The sequence below is a fragment of the Periplaneta americana genome, chromosome 6 (assembly GCF_040183065.1).
Source record: "Periplaneta americana isolate PAMFEO1 chromosome 6, P.americana_PAMFEO1_priV1, whole genome shotgun sequence".
Lineage (NCBI taxonomy): Eukaryota > Metazoa > Arthropoda > Insecta > Blattodea > Blattidae > Periplaneta > Periplaneta americana.
In genome coordinates, this window is record NC_091122.1 from 11,770,025 (window position 1) to 11,793,542 (window position 23,518).

Consider the following 23,518-nt stretch of genomic DNA (forward strand, 5'->3'; position numbering starts at 1 on the left):
GAGTAATGTGTTTATCAGTGAAAAAAAGAAAAAAAAAAGATTATTTTCCCTGGACCAAAAAATTGTACTTTCTTGCATAAAAAAAGTCAGTGAATGAAAGGTACTAAGTATTTTTCTTGGAATGATTATTTCACAAACTTCTCTGCACAGTTGGCATGGTTTTCATCTACTTATCTGTATTCTACAGTCCTTCCAATTTTTTACCTACATTTTTCCTTCATGTATTAATGTTTCCCCTCACACAGTTATTCCATATGGCCAAACTATGTAGTTCTGTCAACACGAATTCTCATAAAAAAAAAAAAAAAATCTGTCTGTGAGATCTGGGTTTGTAAAACGGCTGTAAGATAGATTTTACCTCGGTACTTCCAGCTTGCTTTTTCTGCACTTTTTTTTCACTGTTGCTCCAATTTTCATTTCACAGCTCCCGAATTTTTAAAAATATACAGTAGTTCTATTTACTTAAAACTGTCAATTAAGAGTTAGGCTATATCACAATAATGGCATAAAAAAATACATGTCGAAGACGCTAAAAATAAGCAAATAAATACAATAAAATTGTAAAGTACCTCAGCCTAGGCTAGTCTATTCTATTGTAAACCACGCTTTGGTTTTCACTGCCATCTGACAACCTCCCGGTGTCAGGAATTTACGATGAACTCCATTTAAAAAAGTATGACAGCATTTGTCGGTCATAGACTTAAGTCTGTCATCATATGGATAGTGCAATAAACAGTTTATAGCTGTTGTACATACACCATTTTCCTTAGATTCAGTTGAAGTAGCTTAAGATAGAATTTCAGGTAGTGCTTACAGATCTTTACAGGCATGTTATATATGAAAGCAGATACTTACACGACCATAACCTCAATAAGTTACGAAGACATGTAACCCATAATGAACATAGAATTTACAACATTCCCGGACTAAAAGAGGCCATAATTTTTAGTTTGTCTGTCTCTATAATATGTGAATAATTTAAATACCGAACTTGTTAAATTTAGCACAAATTCCAAAACTTGGATCTTTGACACTAGTTGAATTAAAAACCCATCTACAAAACTCACATATCATGAAAAACGAACATTGTACTGTATAATAATACGCTATATAATTTATTTGTTAAACTACAATTAACTTACATTTAAAGTTGTTCATCTTCCTGATTATTTTTTAACACTGACTGCCCATTTGCCCATTAAACTACAATCATGTTTACTAATTAAAAAATGTCATTATTAAGTCTTTTATCTTAAATTAGGCACTACTCACGGCAATATTACCATAAATACCTTTCAATATATAGAAGTTTTTACCTTTTGTAAAAATATTTCCAAATTCATGAATGTCTTGCTTACAAGGCTGTCAGAGAGCGCCATTTTGGGAGTCACGCTTTTGTGACATCTACAGGAGAAAACAAACAACACTGAACAAATGCTATGAGCCAAGGAGGACTATTTTTCTTGCTTAGAAATTTGTTTATGCTCCATCTATCAAAATGTAATGAAACTAATCTTTTTTTTTTTTTTACTATTAATTTGGTGGCGAATTTCTAAGAGAGACCCATGTTAAAAATATATTTAATTTCTTTTGAAGATGAAGTAGGACATAGGACAAAAAGCGTTAGTTCAAATCCATATAGAGGGTCAGCTGTCACAATTAACATGTTAGTGATGCCCTAGATCTGATCTAGGGTGATGCAGCTCACAATGCTCCCTCCTTTTCTCTGTTCCTGTATTTGAGATCGGTGAACCCTAAACAAGATGCAATGATTGTTTAAGTCCGACAGGTGGCCTGAGTGGCTCTTGTGAATCCGATGCTGACTGACGGACCATCCTGCCTTAACCCATGTAGATCCAGATCCCATTCCCAGGTGTATACCTTATAAGGGCCAGAGAATGAAGCTCTGTACTACCCCCCTCCAAAATTTCACCTCAGTCTTTTTCTAAATTGAGGGGGAGGTGAAGTGTGTTGGTGGAATGGAAGAAGAAAATGGCAGTACCAGTATCGTAAAAAAAAAAAAAAAACAATCAGAAACAAAATAGAACTAAATAATTATGGTGTGAATCAATTTAAAATTTTCAAATATTTGTTCTGCATAATATATTTTACATAAAGAATTGTAAGTAGTAATACCACAGTCTAGTATATAGTCACGCAGCTCAATACGTAGTAAATATGCAAACATTAGATTGTTGCTCACCACTAGGATCGCTAATAACGCCTCATTACAGGCAATACAAAATATTGCTGGCACAGTCTATTGTTTCTAGCACCCTCAAAACTCAAGCTTCGTGACTGTATATAGTAGACTGTGGTAATACTTTGAAGTATTAAAAAACAAAAATTGCTTACAACTGATCGGAAATACGGACAATATTATTGATTTTTTTTTTTATTTAGATATTGGTCATTTGTAGCCTCTCCTGTGGAATGTACGTTTCAGAACTTGTAATTGTAACAAGGTTTTACAACAATAGAAGTAAATAAAAATATGACGTATACTGGCACTATTATCTGCCGTGAAGATATCACATTTTTCTTTTAGAACAAAGAAACATGTTTATAAGCAAATATAAGATTATGTTATAGAATTAAAGAACTATAAATTATTAGGGGCAACAAAAAAAGTCCAATACTCATTACCACAAAACTTAAAAAAAATTCAATCATGGTCACCGTCACTGAGTGGTGCACAATCGCCTTCACCTGTAGTGAAGAGTCCAGTTTCTTTGTGCTGCTCATGTCGCAGGTTTCATGGTACCCAAGTCGAGGTCGATTATAAGTTAGAGACGATTAAACTAACAGATATTATTACAAGCTAAATGAAAGTTATTACCTGTAGTCACAAATTCTATTTAAAATGGATAATTACCAGTGTTAAAACAACACTACTCCACTAAACTTAAAGAACAAATATAAACGAATTTCTCGTCATATCATTTTATCATTCACTGTATTTCAAATTCAAGTATCTGTACTTACTTTATGCAGAATACAATATTCATGTCACTGGACAATCAGCTCAAGTGCGCACTTCTTCCTTAAAGGTTGTTAAAGTCACAGAAAGGATAGAAATCCGTTCCATTGTTGGTTCCAGATGTTTAAGAATGGTTCCTCTAAACACCACACTTCTCTGACTAGGACTGCCAACACAGATTTTTACGTAGTTAAATTATAAAACATTAGATAGTGTTAATACCTTCACCTACTCTAACTCTGTGCAGAAATATTTCAGAGTTCAAATCTATAACACGTCAGTCCTTTGTTTAATAATAATAATAATAATAATAATTCTTTATTTATACTGGCAGAGTTAAGGCCATAGGGCCTTCTCTTACACTCTACCAGGTCACAAAGTATACAAGCAATGAAAATTTAACAAAAAGTTAAAGAACAGAATACTAACATATTACAAAATAATAATAATAATAATAATAATAATAATAATAATAATTCTTTATTTATATTGGCAGAGTTAAGGCCATAGGGCCTTCTCTTACACTCTACCAGGTCACAAAGTATACAAGCAATAAAAAATTTAACAAAAAGTTAAAGAACAGAATACTAACATATTACAAAATAATAATAATAATAATAATAATAATAATAATAATTCTTTATTTATACTGGCAGAGTTAAGGCCATAGGGCCTTCTCTTACACTCTACGAGGTCACAAAGTACACAAGCAATGAAAATTTAACAAAAAGTTAAAGAACAGAATACTAACATATTACAAAATAATAATAATAATAATAATAATTCTTTATTTATACTGGCAGAGTTAAGGCCATAGGGCCTTCTCTTACACTCTACCAGGTCACAAAGTACACAAGCAATGAAAATTTAACAAAAAGTTAAAGAACAGAATACTAACATATTACAAAATAATAATAATAATAATAATAATAATAATAATAATAATAATAATAATAATAATAATAATAATAATTCTTTATTTATATTGGCAGAGTTAAGGCCATAGGGCCTTCTCTTACACTCTACCAGGTCACAAAGTATACAAGCAATAAAAAATTTAACAAAAAGTTAAAGAACAGAATACTAACATATTACAAAATAATAATAATAATAATAATAATAATAATAATAATAATAATAATAATAATAATAATAATAATTCTTTATTTATACTGGCAGAGTTAAGGCCATAGGGCCTTCTCTTACACTCTACGAGGTCACAAAGTACACAAGCAATGAAAATTTAACAAAAAGTTAAAGAACAGAATACTAACATATTACAAAATAACAATAATAATAATAATAATAATAATAATAATAATAATAATAATTCTTTATTTATACTGGCAGAGAGGCCATAGGGCCTTCTCTTACACTCTACCAGGTCACAAAGTACACAAGCAATGAAAATTTAACAAAAAGTTAAAGAACAGAATACTAACATATTACAAAATAATAATAATAATAATAATAATAATAATAATAATAATAATAATAATAATAATAATAATTCTTTATTTATACTGGCAGAGTTAAGGCCATAGGGCCTTCTCTTACACTCTACCAGGTCACAAAGTACACAAGCAATGAAAATTTAACAAAAAGTTAAAGAACAGAATACTAACATATTACAAAATAATAATAATAATAATAATAATAATAATAATAATAATAATAATAATAATAATTCTTTATTTATACTGGCAGAGTTAAGGCCATAGGGCCTTCTCTTACACTCTACCAGGTCACAAAGTATACAAGCAATGAAAATTTAACAATAAGTTAAAGAACAGAATACTAACATATTACAAAATAATAATAATAATAATAATAATAATAATAATAATAATAATAATAATTCTTTATTTATACTGGCAGAGTTAAGGCCATAGGGCCTTCTCTTACACTCTACCAGGTCACAAAGTACACAAGCAATGAAAATTTAACAAAAAGTTAAAGAACAGAATACTAACATATTACAAAATAACAATAATAATAATAATAATAATAATAATAATAATAATAATAATAATAATTCTTTATTTATACTGGCAGAGAGGCCATAGGGCCTTCTCCTACACTCTACCAGGTCACAAAGTATGTATACAAGCAATAAAAAATTTAACAAAAAGTTAAAGAACAGAATACTAACATATTACAAAATAATAATAATAATAATAATAATAATAATAATAATAATAATAATAACAATAATAATAATAATAATAATTCTTTATTTATACTGGCAGAGTTAAGGCCATAGGGCCTTCTCTTACACTCTACCAGGTCACAAAATATACAAGCAATGAAAATTTAACAAAAAGTTAAAGAACAGAATACTAACATATTACATGATAATAATAATAATAATAATAATAATAATAATAATAATAATAATAATAATAATAATAATAATAAAATCGACACTAAACAACATGAAAATAATATAGTAATAGAAAAAAAGAAAGTAAAATACATTGGAATATAATGAAAGCAACTCATTTAGTACAAATGGTTAATATGGAAAACGTAAGGTAGAATATAACGAAATGGAATGTAATAAAATAATAATAAAAAAGAAAATAAATACGAATATTAAATAAAATTCACAATAAAAAGGATATGATAATAAATTCATCGGCTGATAGAACAAAAAGGGGAAAGGAAGGAAAGAAATATATAGCCTATATTTTTACAAAACTATCGCAGAACTATCTATACAGAGGAAACATTTTGACAAGACAAAAAGATAGAAAAAAATACAACCAATAGACAAAATGTAATAAAAAGATAAACTTACGTGTAGAAACTTGTTGAGACACACTGAATGATATAAAATGATCATGATGTTTATGAAGACTGGAATTATTTGCCATTCCTGTCTTGAAGTTGCATAGCCTGTAACTATATCTTGCCCCTGTGTGTAATCTTATTTCAGTATAAGGATTGAAGTTGTTATTTCAGGAGAGATAACTTGTACCGAGGTTATTATTTATTTATTTCTTGTGCACCATAATATGTGTGAACATTTCATGTTGTTACAATCACAGCACAATAAGCCTATTTCTTTTGTAACCACACATTTTAGGAGTTTCTGTGGCGAAAGAAAAAAGTGGAAGTCTTATATATAGGAATCATAAAGGTCGAAAGGATAATGGAAGCAGGGCTCACACAATTTCATAGCTTGAGATAGAATTTTTATTACCTATGGTTAGTCATTTTGGAGAATTTGCGTGTTTATTCAGAACATAAATCATGTCTCTCACTGCTAGCTGCTATCCTTGTTGTAGAAGAAGCAAATAAATAAGTAAATTTTATCATTTTTAGTTTCGTCTCTCAATTTCTTCATTTACAGTCTACATATTTTCTGCTTGCATTTAACTTATTGGTCTTTCTAAACGTCTTTACATTGCTGTTACGAGTAATTATATCACTTCTAAGACAAATCTCTGCTGTTTTATGCTGTTATGTCCATACTAGCATTCTTCTTTGTTGAGTCAATGAAATTGAACATTTTGCTCTTAGATTCCTCTCATGAGGTTCATGTATTCATACAAAAAAAATAATAGAATTGAGGCACAGGAGTAAAAGAAAGGATTAGGAAAACTTTTTCACAGATATTACTTGTCATTAGTAATTTTTATGTCATTTGTTTTCGAATTTCAGCATCTTTGGATCTTGATTTTCTTAATCTTATTGTTAGTATCAACGTTTTATATAAAATAATAAACAGTACAACCAGTTGCTACTTAAAACATTAACTTTAATACTGTAAAATCACTAGTTAGCTCTTCAGTCATTTATACAGTTCAGCATGTTACATCATAGAGACATCTAAAACTTCTTCCCAGATTACATACATACTAGTATATAAGTTGCGTTCAGAAATTGGTAAAGTCTGCAATATATCTTCAGAATACTCCTTTGTGCATGTGCAATGACTTCTTGTATCCATTGGCCGCCACAGAAACCAACTGATAGAGATTATATTTATACAATATGCTTTCTTCTGCGTTAAACATGTTTAACACAAGTGAACAGCTCATAAGCTGTGAAATATGATCTGCAAGTCGTTTTCTGAATTCTTGGAATGTGAATCTAGGAGAAATTCACCACCAGGTATAACAATTACGGTGAAAATCCGAGGACTGATGATATGGTTAGGAAATTGGTTTGGAGTAGGCCTATACAACGGACGAGAGAAGAAGGAAGATGAGGGGCGCACAGTGAGAGATCATATGTGATGAGTAACAGTGTTCGAATTGATAAAAATGCAGAGGGGGAAATTTCTCGATCACATACTAATTTCTCTTTTTTTTTGTTTTTTTTTTTAATTATTATATCAATTATAATATATTCGTTTTTAAAGTAGGGGAAGTTACCCCCACCCTCGCCGCTCGGCACCTCACTCGCCTGCTGCCTCTCTCTCTATTATCTGCCCCACTTCGGTGGATCACTGCCTACCGCCTCGCATGTATTTCATATTTTACAACACAACACAATACAACCAAATTAATGTGCATTAGACAACAACAACGTTATGGCAGTTCCCTTGAACATAAATAGATTCATTTTCCTTTCTACCACCAACTCGTCTCGGTAGCCGAGAGGTATAAAGCGTGAACAAAACGCGTCCGTGCGTTTCGTTACAAAGATCAACGGATCGAATACTACCCTCCGCAAAGTCATAAGAAAAGAAAGAGAGAGAGAGACATAACACAAGGAAGAGAGATTGAGAGGCTGGAGAGGGAAACAGGACGAAGTTTCTCTTTTGCTTCATAGATGCCGCATTCACTCTTTTCGTCCCACTTTCCTCCACTAGATGTTACCCAACCCTGAACCCCTATTTCCACTCTTTCTTGCTAGAGTGTGTTGTGAGCTTGTAGGGGAAAAGTGGAAAGGGGTCGTGGGCGAAGCTTAGCGTTCGCAGTTTTACGATTTGCCCCTTGTAAGTTATTATTATTATTATTATTATTATTATTATTATTATTATTATTATTACTGTTAACGTCCACTTCAATTACTACTGTAGTACCTGACATGGTATTTTAAATTTCTGGTACCATGATAAGTTTTCCTATCCCACCTCATGAGTTAATAGGTACCTGATATTTACAAATCGATTATGAAATTTTATTATGAAAATAGCAATTGCAACAAACGTTTATGAAAACAACAAACATATAGTATTTCTGACGTAGTTCTAAGAAAAACGAAACACACAGTCTAAAAAATTAAATTAAATTATGGTTTATTTAACGATGTTCGAAACTGCAGAGGTTATATCAGCATCGCCGATGTGCTGGAATTTTGCCCCGCAGGAGTTCTTTTACATGCCAGTGAATCTACTGACATGAGCATCGCATCTAAACACTCTTAAATGACATCGACCTGGGCTGGGATCGAACCCGCAACCTCCAGCTTAGAAGACCACCACTATACGAACTACGCTACCAAGGCCGACTCACAGTCTAAAATGCTTTTGTATTTTAATATACGGGATCTTTCATAAGTAACTGATTACTCAAACAATTGACTACTTTTACGATTCTTGGCTGTGTCGTACATCTCTGCTAGTGAGAACCTTTCCTGGTGTCTTACACTCGATTTGGTTATGCGCCTACCCACCAGAAATCGATCTAGTCACAAACATGTCCACCAAAAAGCGCAATTTCTATTCTATGACTACAGAAACAATTTTCCAACAAGATGAGGTTCCTCCCCATTATGCAAGCGATGTTCAAAGTGTTTCCTAACAGGTGGATCAGTCGCGTAGGACCAATTGCTTGGCCGCCACGATCTCCAGACTTAAGTCTCCTGAATTTATTCTTATGGGAATTTGTTCAGAATCATGTGATTACAGATAAAACTCGCACCATCCTCCCAGAATTGATTGAAAGGACTGTGCACATGATACTGATGGTTTCTCCTGAAATGTTCGTAGCTTGCATTTGTGCGTTTTTGGAGAGGCAGACATGTTGACAGCTGTAAGCCATAATTAGTGTAAGTGTAAGATCACTGCAGAATAAATATGGGAAATGCCTTTTATTATTTGGTTCAGAAACTTTTATCATCCAGTCTGCTGTCGAAAAATCTGAAAGTTAGAATTTATAAAACAGTTATATTACCGGTTTTTCTGTATGGTTGTGAAACTTGGACTCTCACTTTGAGAGAGGAACATAAGTTAAGGGTGTTTGAGAATAAGATTCTTAGGAAAATATTTGGGGCTAAGAGGGATGAAGTTACAGGAGAATGGAGAAAGTTACACAACGCAGAACTGCACGCATTGTATTCTTCACCTGACATAATTAGGAACATTAAATCCAGACGTTTGAGATGGGCAGGGCATGTAGCACGTATGGGCGAATCCAGAAATGCATATAGAGTGTTAGTTGGGAGGCCGGAGGGAAAAAGACCTTTAGGGAGGCCGAGACGTAGATGGGAAGATAATATTAAAATGGATTTGAGGGAGGTGGGATATGATGATAGAGAATGGATTAATTTTGCTCAGGATAGGGACCAATGGCGGACATATGTGAGGGCGGCAATGAACCTCCGGGTTCCTTAAAAGCCAGTAAGCAAGTAAGCAATACTTTCATTCATCTCTAAATAGAAAAGTGGAGACTGGCAGAGAAGTACAACACAGCCAAAAATCATGAAAATTAATCAATATTTCGAGTGAACAGTTACTTATAAAAGACCCTGTATTATTTTTATATTAAAGAATAACTTCTTTTAATGTTGAAATCCAGATGATATTTACAAACGAGATTCAGAATAAGCTCACTATAGCAAACCCACTCTAGAAGAGAAAATGTTTAGACCACTGCACAGAAAATGAAAGTAAATTTTCAGAAATGCAATTTCAGGAAAAATATCACTATTCAGGTCGGTATAATTCTAATAATATCAAATATATATTTAGAGAGGGAAAGTTTCTTCCCCTGGTTGGGAATGAACACAGAAATACAGAAATTGGGGGAAAAAATCCAAAAGGACAGAAATTCCCGGCTTCTTCCCCTTCAATTCGAACACTGGGCATAGCCTAGTGAGTTTTGACACTGCTTTGTGGAATGACAATACAAGACTACATGCAGCAAACAAGACACAGGAGGTGTTGGACTCATTTCCCTGAGAGCAATTTAACCAATCTCCCTACAGTCCAGATCTAGCAATGAGCGATTTGTATATATTTCTGCAGTCCAAGAAATTTCTTCACAATCAGAGGTACGAAGTAATGATAAGCTAAAAGAGAGCATCCAGAACTGGCTCGTGTCACAGGCAGCTGAATTCCATCAAGATGGTATCTCGGAAGTTGTGTCCCAATATGATAATTCCTCAATGCACATTTTAATTATGTAGAATTTGACAGCAATCACCGAATTTCTTTCGTCTGTTTATTAAAATAGCCACACGCGATTCACTTTCTGGACGCACTTCATACTTTCATAATTTTATATTGTTCGTAGTTCGTTGATTCTCCTCTTTCTCTCACCGTTACACTTTCTCCAGTACAGCACACCTGCCATCGAGCACCAGTGGTGAAGATAATGGTTTAAAGCTGGAAAATATTAAATACATTCATTATGCTAATCCTACATCAAGAACCAGGATAATAAGAAAAATATCTACCGGTAAATAGTAGCAGAAAAAAAGCGTGTTCTTAATTGTGAGTATTGCATGTATTTTAATTATGTACATTGTAGTGTTTTGCGAAGAATGGAGTGTGTGAAATGGACAGACAGAATAAGAAATGAAGCTGTATTGGAAAGAATAATGCTGAAACTGATCAGGAAGACAAAAAGAAATTGGCTGGGTCACTGGCTAAGAAGAAATTGCCTACTGAAGAGAGCACTGCAAGGAATGGTGAACGGGAGAAAAGTTCCGTGCAGAAGATATCAGATGATAGACAACATTAAGATATATGGATCATATGTTGAGACTATTAGGAAGGCGAGAAATAAGAAAGATACTGGGTTTGCAGTGAAATACCTGCTCCTGGGCAGAAAACTATGAATGAATAAGTACCAGTAGTATTAAATTTTACTATGTATTTCATTGTTCTATACAATCAAGTGCAGTATTTTTTATTTATTTTTTTAAATGAAAAGGCAAGAATGGTGTAAAGTGTTTAGAAATGTTACAGCAAATGTAGAGCTATATAAAATCGCAAATTAAATTATAATATTACGTAACATATGGAATACTGTGAATTAATTCCTTCCTTTAATTTTATTTATTGTACTTATTTTTTATAGCAACATTCTTTTATACATCTTGATTACACAACTTTTAACACTGTATCACTTCGGAATATGTATTATATGACTTTCTTGTGTTAAATTCTATTGTTTCTACCTATTATGGGTCGTCCTCAGAACTGGTCGTTGTTGGTCTTGGTGCCTCTTGTTTTGTTTCCTGTGAGGGTGTGTTCGTGTGGTGTAATGTAGAGTCAAAGAGTGTGTGTGTTCTCAAATTGAGTTGTCTGTTGAGAATTTCATTTCTGTATACAGACACACAGGCTTGCCCAACACAAATTATAAACCAGGGGTACAATGAGGCTCGAACCTGGATACACAGTATTGTAAGTCTAGTGCTCCAGTCACTAGACCCCATGGCAGCTGAAAAAATAAATATATCTCCCAGACAGCTGAACAGATATTTATCACTGATGGTAAAACGAAAGAAGAGGATTTCGAAGAAAATATTCTGAACTTTTATGACCAGTGCATTTTATGTCTCGAACTATGGAAGGGGAGTTTTGGGGGTGCTGAGCAGCTTTCCTGGATTGAAGAACATTCAGGTTATAAATCACACTGGAACATTGTCGAAAAATCAACAGAGCTCATAAATTCACTCGTTCCTAATCCCTAAAATCACTATATTTTCCCACACTTAAAGATAGACTAACTGTAAAGAATAATGAACCATCATACATATCACGCAATTCATGACTGGACACGGAAAATTCAATTCATATTTTGAATGTTTCAAAATTGACAACCCAAATGGCTCTTCATGTCCCTGTCAACACCTCACACAAACAGTCAACCACCTGTTATTCGAGTGCCCGCTAGAAGAACGCAAGAGATACCGGCTAGAAACCCATCTTAGCATGTGCAATACAACTTTCTCACGACCAATAACAAAAGTTCTTCTGAAGCAATGTTGCTTAAAGGAATTTCACAGATTTATTACAGATGTATTTAAGACCTTGTAGAAAATAACAGTATTTAGTAACAGTATAAGTATATATATTATATAAGGAGTATAAGGGTACAGTACATCAGTTATTCATAGATTTCAAAAAAGCATATGACTCGGTTAAGAGGGAAGTATTATATGATATTCTTATTGAATTTGGTATTCCCAAGAAACTAGTTCGATTAATTAAAATGTGTCTCAGTGAAACATACAGCAGAGTCCGTATAGGTCAGATTCTATCTGATGCTTTTCCAATTCACTGCGGGCTAAAGCAGGGAGATGCACTATTACCTTTACTTTTTAACTTCGCTCTAGAATATGCCATTAGGAAAGTTCAGGATAACAGGCAGGGTTTGGAATTGAATGGGTTACATCAGCTTCTTGTCTATGTGGATGACGTGAATATGTTAGGAGAAAATCCACAAACGATTAGGGAAAACACAGAAATTTTACTTGAAGCAAGTAAAGCAATTGGTTTGGAAGTAAAGCCCGAAAAGGCAAAGTATATGATTATGTCTCGTGACCAGAATATTGTACGAAATGGAAATATAAAAATTGGAGATTTATCCTTCGAAGAGGTGGAAAAATTCAAATATTTTGGAGCAACAGTAACAAATATAAATGACACTTGGGAGGAAATTAAACGCAGAATAAATATGGGAAATGCGTGTTATTATTCGGTTGAGAAGTTCTTATCATCCAGTCTGCTGTCCAAAAATCTGAAAGTTAGAATTTAAAAAACAGTATTTTACCGGTTCTTCTGTATGGTTGTGAAACTTGGACTCTCACTCTGAGAGAGGAACATAGGTTAAGGGTGTTTGAGAATAAGGTGCTTAGGAAAATATTTGGGGCTAAGCGGGATGAAGTTACAGGAGAATGGAGAAAGTTACACAACACAGAACTGCATGCATTGTATTCTTCACCTGACATAATTAGAAACATTAAATCCAGAGGTTTGAGATGGGCAGGGCATGTAGCACGTATGGGCGAATCCAGAAATGCATGTAGAGTGTTAGTTGGGAGACTGGAGGGAAAAAGACCTTTAGGGAGGCCGAGACGTAGATGGGAGGATAATATTAAAATGGATTTGAGGGAGGTAGGATATGGTGATAGAGACTGGATTAATCTTGCACAGGCTAGGGACCGATGGCGGGCTTATGTGAGGGCAGCAATGAACCTCCGGGTTCCTTAAAAGCCATTTGTAAGTAAGTGCTATTTATTCTTCTTGGAGCCAAATTTGTAACTTTTAAAAGTATGGTTACTATGTTAAGTGTATGTGTGGTAGCGGATGCTTGATTTGTTATATATGTGAGTCATAGTTATGGGATGCTTGATGTCATCGCAATGTCGGAATTATAGTTTGATTGTGTTGTGTGACTATTGTGTATTAATTTATGATGTATGGTACGGAAAGCTGCATATTTGTGTTATAGAGAACGGCTTTTAAGAAGTGTTACATATGTGTGTTGTAACTGTTTTTTGTATGTCTCAAATTGATGCCTGATGTTTGATTTGCAATCGCACTGTTTAAATTACGTATTGTTTATGTTTTGTTTACATTGTGTAAGCTAATTTACTTTTCTTTTCCATTTGTCTTTATGCTTATTCTTTTTTTGTGTAAAACTATAGTCCTAGCATACATATGTAAAATAGGGCTACCCCCCATTGGAGATACAATAATAATAATAATAATAATAATAATAATAATAATAATAATAATAATAATAATAATAATAATAATAATAATAATAATAATCCTAATGCTGTCATCAACATTGATAAGGTCATCATTGTTAGCCTTTTGCTTAAAAAAGAGTGGAGAAGGCGGAAGAAAAAGAAAAGATATACGAACACAGAACTGAACATTGTAAATGTATGTGCTGAAGTTTTCAACAAATAAAAAAAAAAGTGAAACGAAACATAATAATTTTGAGAGAGTTTCAGAATTTGTGTGCTGTGGAAAAGAAGACGTGAGCGATGGATAGTGTGTAGTGCAAGCAGTGACAGTGTCTTTAGCTGGATACAGGAAGTCATCAAGTTTATCTATTGCTTCACCTGAACTGTGCCGTCACTGGACATTGGCCTGAATCCAGTCGAGGTGCTTGGCCACGTCAGTGAACACTATGTAGCTCTCTGTGTCGCACATGTGTTGGTTCTGCTTCTTCGGCTTGCTGAGGGACACGATGCCTCGGATGGACCACCGCACTGGACCACCTGCCTGCTTCTTGGAGAACACCATGCCGCCCCCACTGTCGCCATTACAGACGCTGGTGCCTGACAGAACACACGTTAAGTATTGTACTGGCTATGAAAGGGGATAGTGACTAGAAAAAGAAGAGGAGAAACGTGAGAAAAGAATGAAAGAAAATAAAGAAGGAAAATGGCAAAATGAAGACATAGAGGAAGACTACGAAGTAGAAGATGAAAAAAAAAGTAAAACCAAGAGGAAGACAAAGAACAGTATGAAGAAGAGAATCATAAAGGAGAGCAGGAAAAGGAAGAGAGAAGACGTGGAGAATGGTGGATAAATAAGTGAGAAATGGAAGACAAAGAGAAAGAAGAGGAAAATGGAGACAAAAAAAGAAGAAGAAGAAGAAGAAGAAGAAGAAGAAGAAGGGAATTACGAATACGAAGAGGAAAGGCAAATAGAATGGGACAGAAGGTGGAGATGGAGGGAAAAAATGAATTACAAGTAGAAGAAGAAGAAAATTAATTTTAGAATTTTAATTTTCGTTGTATTTATTGAATTCCAGACGTTTTTAATCAGCATTGTAACTGTGAAGGGACTAATATTAGATTGAACTGTCGGGTTGTGCAACTGATTACCCTGGCATATCAAGAGAAATGGCAATTATGAACCTTGTTGCCATATCTTGCACATATGTTTCAAATTCCTCTATTGGATTCGACATTCGTTGGATTTTTTTTTTTTTTTGTCGGAGAAGGACTCGCAGGCAAGTACTGCAGCCTTAGACTTATATTGGAATGGTTGCTGAAATCCATTTTAGGATCGCTCTTCAAGCGCATGATTCACTGCATGGTGTTATCGCATCAATTCAGCCACAGCGTGCAGTCCTGACATTCTGCCTTCCTGTGATGTTGTTCTGCGGTCTCCTCAGATCTGTTCGCAATTCATTGCCTGAATCTGCTGCATTCTTGACCAGAAGAACATGTCGCAGTCGATTCCACGACTCACCAAGGAGCCATCTATCCAAGAGAGCTACACTACCCCATTCGCCTGCAGTCCGCTTAAAAACCTCTGTGGCTTTGCTAGGTATGTGCAGCTCCCGCAGACAGATGCCGCCTATAGGCAGATCCTGGAACCACGTCTGCCGTGTCTTCCTAGTCGACCTGTAACTATTAAGATGATTAACGGAATGATACTAATGAAGGCAAAATGAGTCCGAGGTCCAATGCCGAAAGTTACCCAGCAATTCTGCTTCGAGTAGTTGAGGAAAAACCTCAGAAAAAAACCCCAACCAGGTAAGTTGTCCCAACCAGGATTTGAAACAGGCCCACTTGTTTCACAGCTAAGAAGGCTAACCATTACGCCACAGTGGTGGACTCACTCATTGGATTAATTGGGGCCAGAGGTTCAGTTTAAAAATCTACTATCAGTGCTCTAAAATCATTAAGTAACAACTTTCGAAACTGATCAAGTTGTACCTACGCCAAATTGTCAAGGATTCAACGCAAATTCTGCAGTATCATTTATATTTTAATAGTTGATTTCTGTGTGTCAATTATGTATATATGTATGTAAGATACTGTATTTTGTTAAAATGTTTCTCTTAGGTTGTAATGCAATAACATTATATAAAGTTCACTATTTTTTTAGTTTTATTTTTATATACTTTTAAAAATTAATTTGTCTGATATTGCTAGATCCCTGAAGTCATTCATTATCTATTTCAGAATAGATGACTTATTACCAGAATTTAATAGAATACCAAAGGTCATGTACAACAGTCCCGTCACTCTAATTTCTGGCAGCCAATCACATTGCAGGTTGGCTACATTTAAAAGTATGCATCTTGTGATTCGCTGATGAAAACATTATGCATTTCCTAAGGCTCGATAAAATCTTAATATAATCGCCCGCCATTTTCGCTCTTTCGTTGGCGTTCGCAGGAAGCACGCAAGGACGTTATTTGCCGCTCAATTACAGTGCGTTTGATTTATTATCATAGGAACTACGACATGATAATGTTTAACGGTGTGGCAAAGAGATTCCTCGTCTGGTAGCTCGGGAATGAAAGAACAAAAATGGCGAACGATACTACCTACCTAGATTTTATAGAGCCTTCACTTCCTAAGGTATAAGCAAAGAGGAGGAGCCACGCTGGGAATAACAGCGTCATGACTATAATTGTAACAATGGAAATTATTGCATTTGTTCTATTGTTACCGTACCAGTACCGTACTTTGTTTCCTTCAGTGCTTCAAACTTACAAACGAAAAACTTTGAGAGTTTTATTTTCATCTGGCTCCAATATTACATGTTTCTACCTCTATTTATTCAAAAAAAGATAATCATCTGAAACCCCACCAAGACTTTTGGCCACAGTGTATTACAGGAACTTGAGTTTTACTTTCCTCCAGCAATGATGGGGGTATTGCATCCAAAGACAAACATGGTCCAGTTATGATCTCTCCTAGAAGTTAAAACTTCGCATTCGAAGATAAGGGAATCAGTTTCTTTTTACTCATTACCTACGTAAACATCAGAGTGGACGTGATGTATTCTTGCACTCACCATTTAGAAATCCGGCGCAGTATGTCTTGTCAGAGGTGAACTGTGGGTAGAAATCCCGGTCACTGAACAGGCAGACATCTTGTGCCACGATCGGCATCTTCGCCATCTTCAACTCCTCTGTTACTTTCCCTGTTTCATCATAGCCCCAGCCTGCAACCTATGTAACAGGAGATGTGACAACACTGCTTGATAATTACTGAATTTGAAAAGTCTGGGAAATAATAATAATAATAATAATAATAATAATAATAATAATAATAATAATAATAATCCGTGGCGCTACAGCCCGTGGAGGGCCTAGACCGACCAGCCAGCTGCTGGCCTCACGCCCACATGCTGAAGCAGAGGTGGACGATCATCCAAGCAGAATGGAGGTATCGTGTGGTTAGCACGATGATCCACCCAGCCGTTATAGCTGGCATTCGCAACAGGATTTTGCTACCTATCGTAGCTCCCCAAGTGCATCACAATACAGGGTGGGCACCGATCCCATATACTGGCCGAAATTTCATGAGAAAATTTCTTCCCCTAGTCTGAGAAATGAATTGTCTTAATAAATATGTATAAACAAACATTGGTAACTGTACATGATGGCAAATGAAAAGCCTTGCAGAAATAAAAAAACTGCTTCGGGATGGATCCTCTTGCTCTGACCATCAAGCCTATTTACTTGTGTTTATATTATGTCAGTGAGCAAAAAAATGACCAATCTGATGTTATTGTTGCCTGATAGCGTCAGAAGTTAATTACCTGTAGTAGTCTGTTAATTATTTATTATCTTAAGAACCCAGATTTATTTATTAAAAAATTAAGAGATAATAATGAATCTGTCATTTGGGAAACCACAGGAGTCCATTTTTTTTTAGTCAAAACGAGTTTATTGTGTTTCCAACATTAACCCAGATTTTCCCACCGTCCTTTTTTAAGGACAGTTGCAATGCCTTCTGATATTATGTCATTGTTGGTGTTAGGGACATTTTATAAGTTGTGCGATAATGTTGGTAATATTTGTTAGCTTTAGAAAATATACGTTCCTTGTTTCAGTTTATTTCAACATCATTTAACCGATTTTTGAGAGTAAATAATGTGCTACTGTATTTTTATCACATCTGTAGGAGAAAATAGACATGTTCGCCTTATTTTAAGTAACTAGTGGCTTGTGCAGGAAATGCTGCAAACTAAGTTCATTAGACGTTCAAATAAACATTTTTCAGATTTATTTTCAATGAAGAATACCAGACATTCTGAAAGTTATTTGCTTCCATAACAATGAAAGATACTCTCTCTCCAGCCAATACTGAAGAGAACCACGCATATAAATATCTACACCACACCGCCATTAAATATATGAAAAAGATCCAACCCCACTTGATTAATAACTATAAAAATATTTGATTTTTAATAATATTATTATCTTACGTAAGTTTTATAGCTTTCAGTAACATATACTATATATACTATATAGCCGCCACTCAGTAAAATATGGAAATCAAAATCTAATTTAAGTTATTCTCTACATCTACTTATATAACCCCAAAAAGTTTCACTTTCATATCATCAATATAGCATTAATATGTATAATTAATGAAAAATAGTCACATCACGGCATTAACTACAATAATATTTCATTTCTAATGGTAATAATGTCATCAAACCACCTCAAGTGTTGTAGTTTTTAATATCCAATACACAGCTGTACTCAGAAAATTACACACCACACAATCGAACCTGTAAATTATTTTTAGTAAGTTAAGTTTTTAATAACCAATTTCATTTGAGCTCTAAATATGTCAGCATTCTTGCAGATCATGGCCTTCGTGTAATATTGTTTACTGTAGTGTGTGTTTTGTTTTATTCTGAAATGCAATTAGCTAGTTCTCAAAACTGACGACAGATGGATTTTGGAAAATAGGAAAATTATGTTGAAAAATTGACATTTCACTGAAAACTACTATTTTTCTGAAAAACTATGAGTTCCAAGCTTCAAAATGAGGGATCATTTATTAAAATCCGTTCAGCCGTTTTCCCGTAATTTCCATTACCAGTTCAAATTATATATATAGATGATATCATGATAGCATTTCCCTGAAGAGGATGAAATCAGAAGATTTTAAGAAGATATATCTTCCTGGCCTAGTCATAACAAAGATGACACAGCTCAGAGAGTGTAGTGTGAGACTTCAATAAGATATCTGTGTTTTCACTTTAAAACTTTTTAGAATTTTCCTTTTCATTTTGTAATATGAAGGACGAATGTCGGTACCTATACCATTCACACCCTGTATAGATGGAGAGCGAGGAACAAAGGACGAAATGCCACGTGGGGTACTGACCGTGCCCTGCTGGTTGACAACATTGGCCAGGGCGGTCTGCTGGCTGTCCCACAGGCATATGGGGCGCACGTACTTGGTGAACTGGACGGGGCTGGTCAGGATCAGCAGCGCCAGGTCTGAGCGGTAGTTGGACGAGTTGTAATCGGGGTGCAGCAGCACCTTCAACACCTGCACAGCAAATGTTTAAACAATGGCAGAGGGATATGAATCTTATACCACCGGGGAATGAATCAAAGACTATGCAATGATATCTTTCAAAAGTTAAATGGTTAGCAGAGTCTCTATTAAAAATGTCTAATGTAACTTACTCCATGTCTCAGTTATTTGCTCTTTTATTTACACACTGATCCACTGACTGATTAACAGGCAGACAGAGAGATGTGAAGAAAATACAGAAGTCATGTCATGTAAGGTGAGGTACAGAGAGACAAACAGACAGACAGACAGACAGACAGACAGACAGACAGACAGACAGGCAGATATTTGTTCGATTGGTAAGTCAGTCATAGTGAAGAAAATGTGTTCTCGTTACGCAATTTTTTATCTTATTAATTGTGCTAACAAACGATTAGGGAAAACACGGGAACTTTACTTGAAGCAAGTAAAGAGATAGGTTTGGAAGTAAATCTCGAAAAGACAAAGTATATGATTATGTCTCGTGACCAGAATATTGTACGAAATGCAAATATAAAAATTGGAAATTTATCCTTTGAAGAGGTGGAAAAATTCAAATACCTGGGAGCAACAGTAACAAATATAAATGACACTTGGGAGGAAATTAAACACAGAATAAATATGGGAAATGCCTGTTATTATTCGGTTGAGAAGCTTTTATCATCCAGTCTGCTGTGAAAAAATCTGAAAGTTAGAATTTATAAAACAGTTACATTATCGGTTGTTCTTTATGGTTGTGAAACTTGGACTCTCACTTTGAGAGAGGAACATAGGTTAAGGGTGTTTGAGAATAAGGTGCTTAGGAAAATATTTGGGGCTAAGAGGGATGAAGTTACAGGAGAATGGAGAAAGTTACACAACACAGAACTGCACGCATTGTATTCTTCACCTGACATAATTAGGGACATTAAATGCAGATGTTTGAGATGGGCAGGGCATGTAGCACGTATGGGCGAATCCAGAAATGCATATAGAGTGTTACTTGGGCGGCCAGAGGGAAAAAGACCTTTGCGTAAGCTGAGACGTAGATGGGAAGATAATATTAAAATGGATTTGAGGGAGGTGGGATATGATGATAGAGACAGGATTAATCTTGCTCGGGATAGGGACCGATGGCGGGCTTATGTGAGGGCGGCAATGAACCTCCGGGTTCCTTAAAAGCCAGTAAGTGAGTAAGTGAGTATTATTATTATTATTAATATTATTATTATTTCTTTCGGTTGGCGGGCAAGGTTTAACATCCCCTTTAAAATTATGTGTCTGAAGATAGGGGATGAAATTTGAAATTAAAAGTTAGAATGGTTGGGTGTAAAGGGGTGGAGTAGGAAATTCAATCAGCAGTGGATCTGAACTTCACCCTCAAAAATTAATTCGACGTGTTTTTCCTCAAAATCGTGACTCTTACACATCTAAAATTAATCAAGGTGGGTAGTTTCGAAATGAACACAAGATATGTCCGAAGACAGGTTGGAATCTCAAGGATAATAAAATTCATAATTTTATTATTATGAAGGAAAATCTCCCTTATTAAGATATGTTTTTAGCCTCTTAATTTTTCTACATTTTGATTATTGTATGGATATAATTTAAAATTTTTCCGTTATTAAGCAACTTTTCTAGCTTTTTAATTTTACTTGGTTTTATAAAACTGTAGACCTACTGATGTAGTTGTAAGTTTTCCTGAAAAATTTTCCCTTATTAAGCAATTTTTCCCTTTTCTGTAACAAATATGATATGCTGCCATATGCAGAGAGAACATCGACGAATATCGAACTTCACCGTACTCGCCAAACTTGAACCGAACATAATGCCTGCAATGCACGACGCTATTGTACGGGTCTTGAGGCTGTAAGCAAGGAGCAAAGAAAGCAACAATTTGGTCAGGCGGAAAATTTACAGCAAAAATTTTAAGGGGACAATTATTTGGTTGGTCAGTTTGTAAGGCAGCCAATCAAGTTAGGTCTATTAGACTCAGCTCGCTCACCTGTTTGACTTGCACGCCACCTTCACTCCACTGGTTCAGGTGGTACTTCCCCAGGTAGACGAACAAAATCTCGGGGTCTACTGGTCGAACCACGCTGGAGCCTTTGCTTGCACAGTGGGCCGCTGAAAATAAGCAAGAATTTCAGTCCTTCACATGTGTACACAAACTGAAGGACACTTTCAGCATGCAGTTTTTGGGCACATGTACAATGTTGTGGAAGGATATATCTTTTAGTATAGTATAGTAATATAGTATTTATTAGCTGTCATTATAGCAAAAGCTAATGACATTGTCAAATTACACGTATGAAATTATAGTACTAAAATGAAAAATATTCTATTACAGCACTAAAGATAAAACAAAATGATCACAAATACTCCTTAGAGTTTACAATTGAGAGTCAAGATTACCAAAAATAGGTTAATATCTAGATGAAAATTGTAACACACTGATCACAAATATTATTTCATACCCTCTGTTTATATACAATAAAACAAGAATTAACTTAACAATTTATGAGAATTTCCTAATATATTACAAAATAATAATAAAACTCAGAGAAAGAAACCTAAAAAAATATCTACAGCTTGATTTTCTAACTCAAAATATTCTTGCACAGAATAGAATGGGTTTCTAAGAAGCCACGTTTTCACTTTGACTTTGAATATGTCTAGTGACACTTCCTGTGGTAACATGTTGAACATCCTACAGCCCAACATGTTAGGACTACTTTTAACTTTGGATAGTCTGCAAAATGGTATGTCCAGTTTTTCTTTATTACGAATATTATACTCGTGTTTATCCATCCTACTGGTGAAGCCATAAAGATTTTTCTTGATGTAAAGAAGGAGTTCCAGAATATATTCATTAACAACTGTTAAGATGGACTCCTGTGGTTTACAATGTGCTTTGCTTGGTACTTCTGTGATAATTCTTATTGCTTTCTTCTGAATCAGTAGGACTTCAATAAGTTTATTGCTGTTTCCCCACACCAGGATTCCATAGTTCAATATGCTATGAAAAAAAGCAAAATAAACACTTCTTACGTACTGCCCAGGTATTTTGTCTCTAATTACTCTTAAGAGGTATAGGACTCTGGACAGTCTCCGAGAGATGTATTCAATGTGGCAATCCCAGATTAGTTTTGTATCAAGATGGATACCAAGTAATTTTACTGAATTTTCTTCAGACCCTTCTTCTTTTTTCAATGTCAAAACTAATTTTTGAGTCTTCTCCTCGTTTAAAATTAACTTATTTGCTCTGAACCATTCTGCTGCTTCCACAACTGTATTTGAGGTTAGTACATAGAGTGGCGCACTTAACTCTTTCACTTCCGATAGCAAGTGAAATATTTCAGACAGGCGCGGATACAAGGGGGGGTCTGGGGGGCTATAGACCCCCCTATCAATTCAAAGACTTTTTTTAATTTAAAATGTACAAAGCATTATTTTTTCATTCATATAACTTATATGATTTCTTCACTCTCTAAACTTCATATTATTTTGCTATTTTACTTTCGCATACAAACTCTCTTTACAGTTCGCAGTGAATAGATCAGGTAAGTGGTCGCATTCCTTAGGAGTCGTTACCATGGGGTTTAACATAGCTCGGACTTCGGAACGGAAATCTAACGGTAACCACCCCTACCACACTGCAGCTAGGCTGCTACCAATATATTTGTTATCGTACTTTACAATAGCCACTACATTCGACTTTTGAATTGAGACGAGAAGTGATCAGTCTGCACAGGTGAATTATTTAGTGTAACAGTTATAAGAAATTATAAAATGTCGGAACGTAAGTTTCAAACAAATATCTTACAATTCGTCAAGAAGCCGTGTGGTGAAGTGAAAGAAAAGTGCAGTACGGATGACAATGATACAACTGATGAAGAAAAGTGTATGCCTGTTAATACCGTAACAGTGGAATCGGTTATGTGCGGTGAAGTGATGACGCTAGTTCGACGACCCATAATGTATTAGATATTGGTTGCTTAGTGGAAAAAGAAATATGCAGTGACGAGATAAAATACAAAGCTCTAACAAATCCATGGGTTCCAGACGAAAAATATCCATTTCCGAGGACAC

The 23,518-nt window shown here is 34.9% G+C and overlaps 1 protein-coding gene across 2 annotated transcripts in view; it reads right to left on the reverse strand.

The window, feature by feature from the left end:
• The window catches only part of LOC138700994 (zinc finger protein 37-like), an 81,504-nt gene that overhangs the window by 31,487 nt on the left and 26,499 nt on the right, over window positions 1-23,518 (reverse strand). Inside the window, exon 1 of one of the 2 annotated variants that reach the window (XM_069827461.1) lies at window positions 1,317-1,421. The exons of the other annotated variant lie outside the window; for it this stretch is intronic. Coding sequence (XP_069683562.1) covers window positions 1,317-1,379 — 63 coding nt within the window. The 5' untranslated portion in view covers window positions 1,380-1,421. Of the gene's footprint in view, window positions 1-1,316; window positions 1,422-23,518 lie in introns of those variants that run through there. 2 annotated transcript variants of the gene reach the window in all.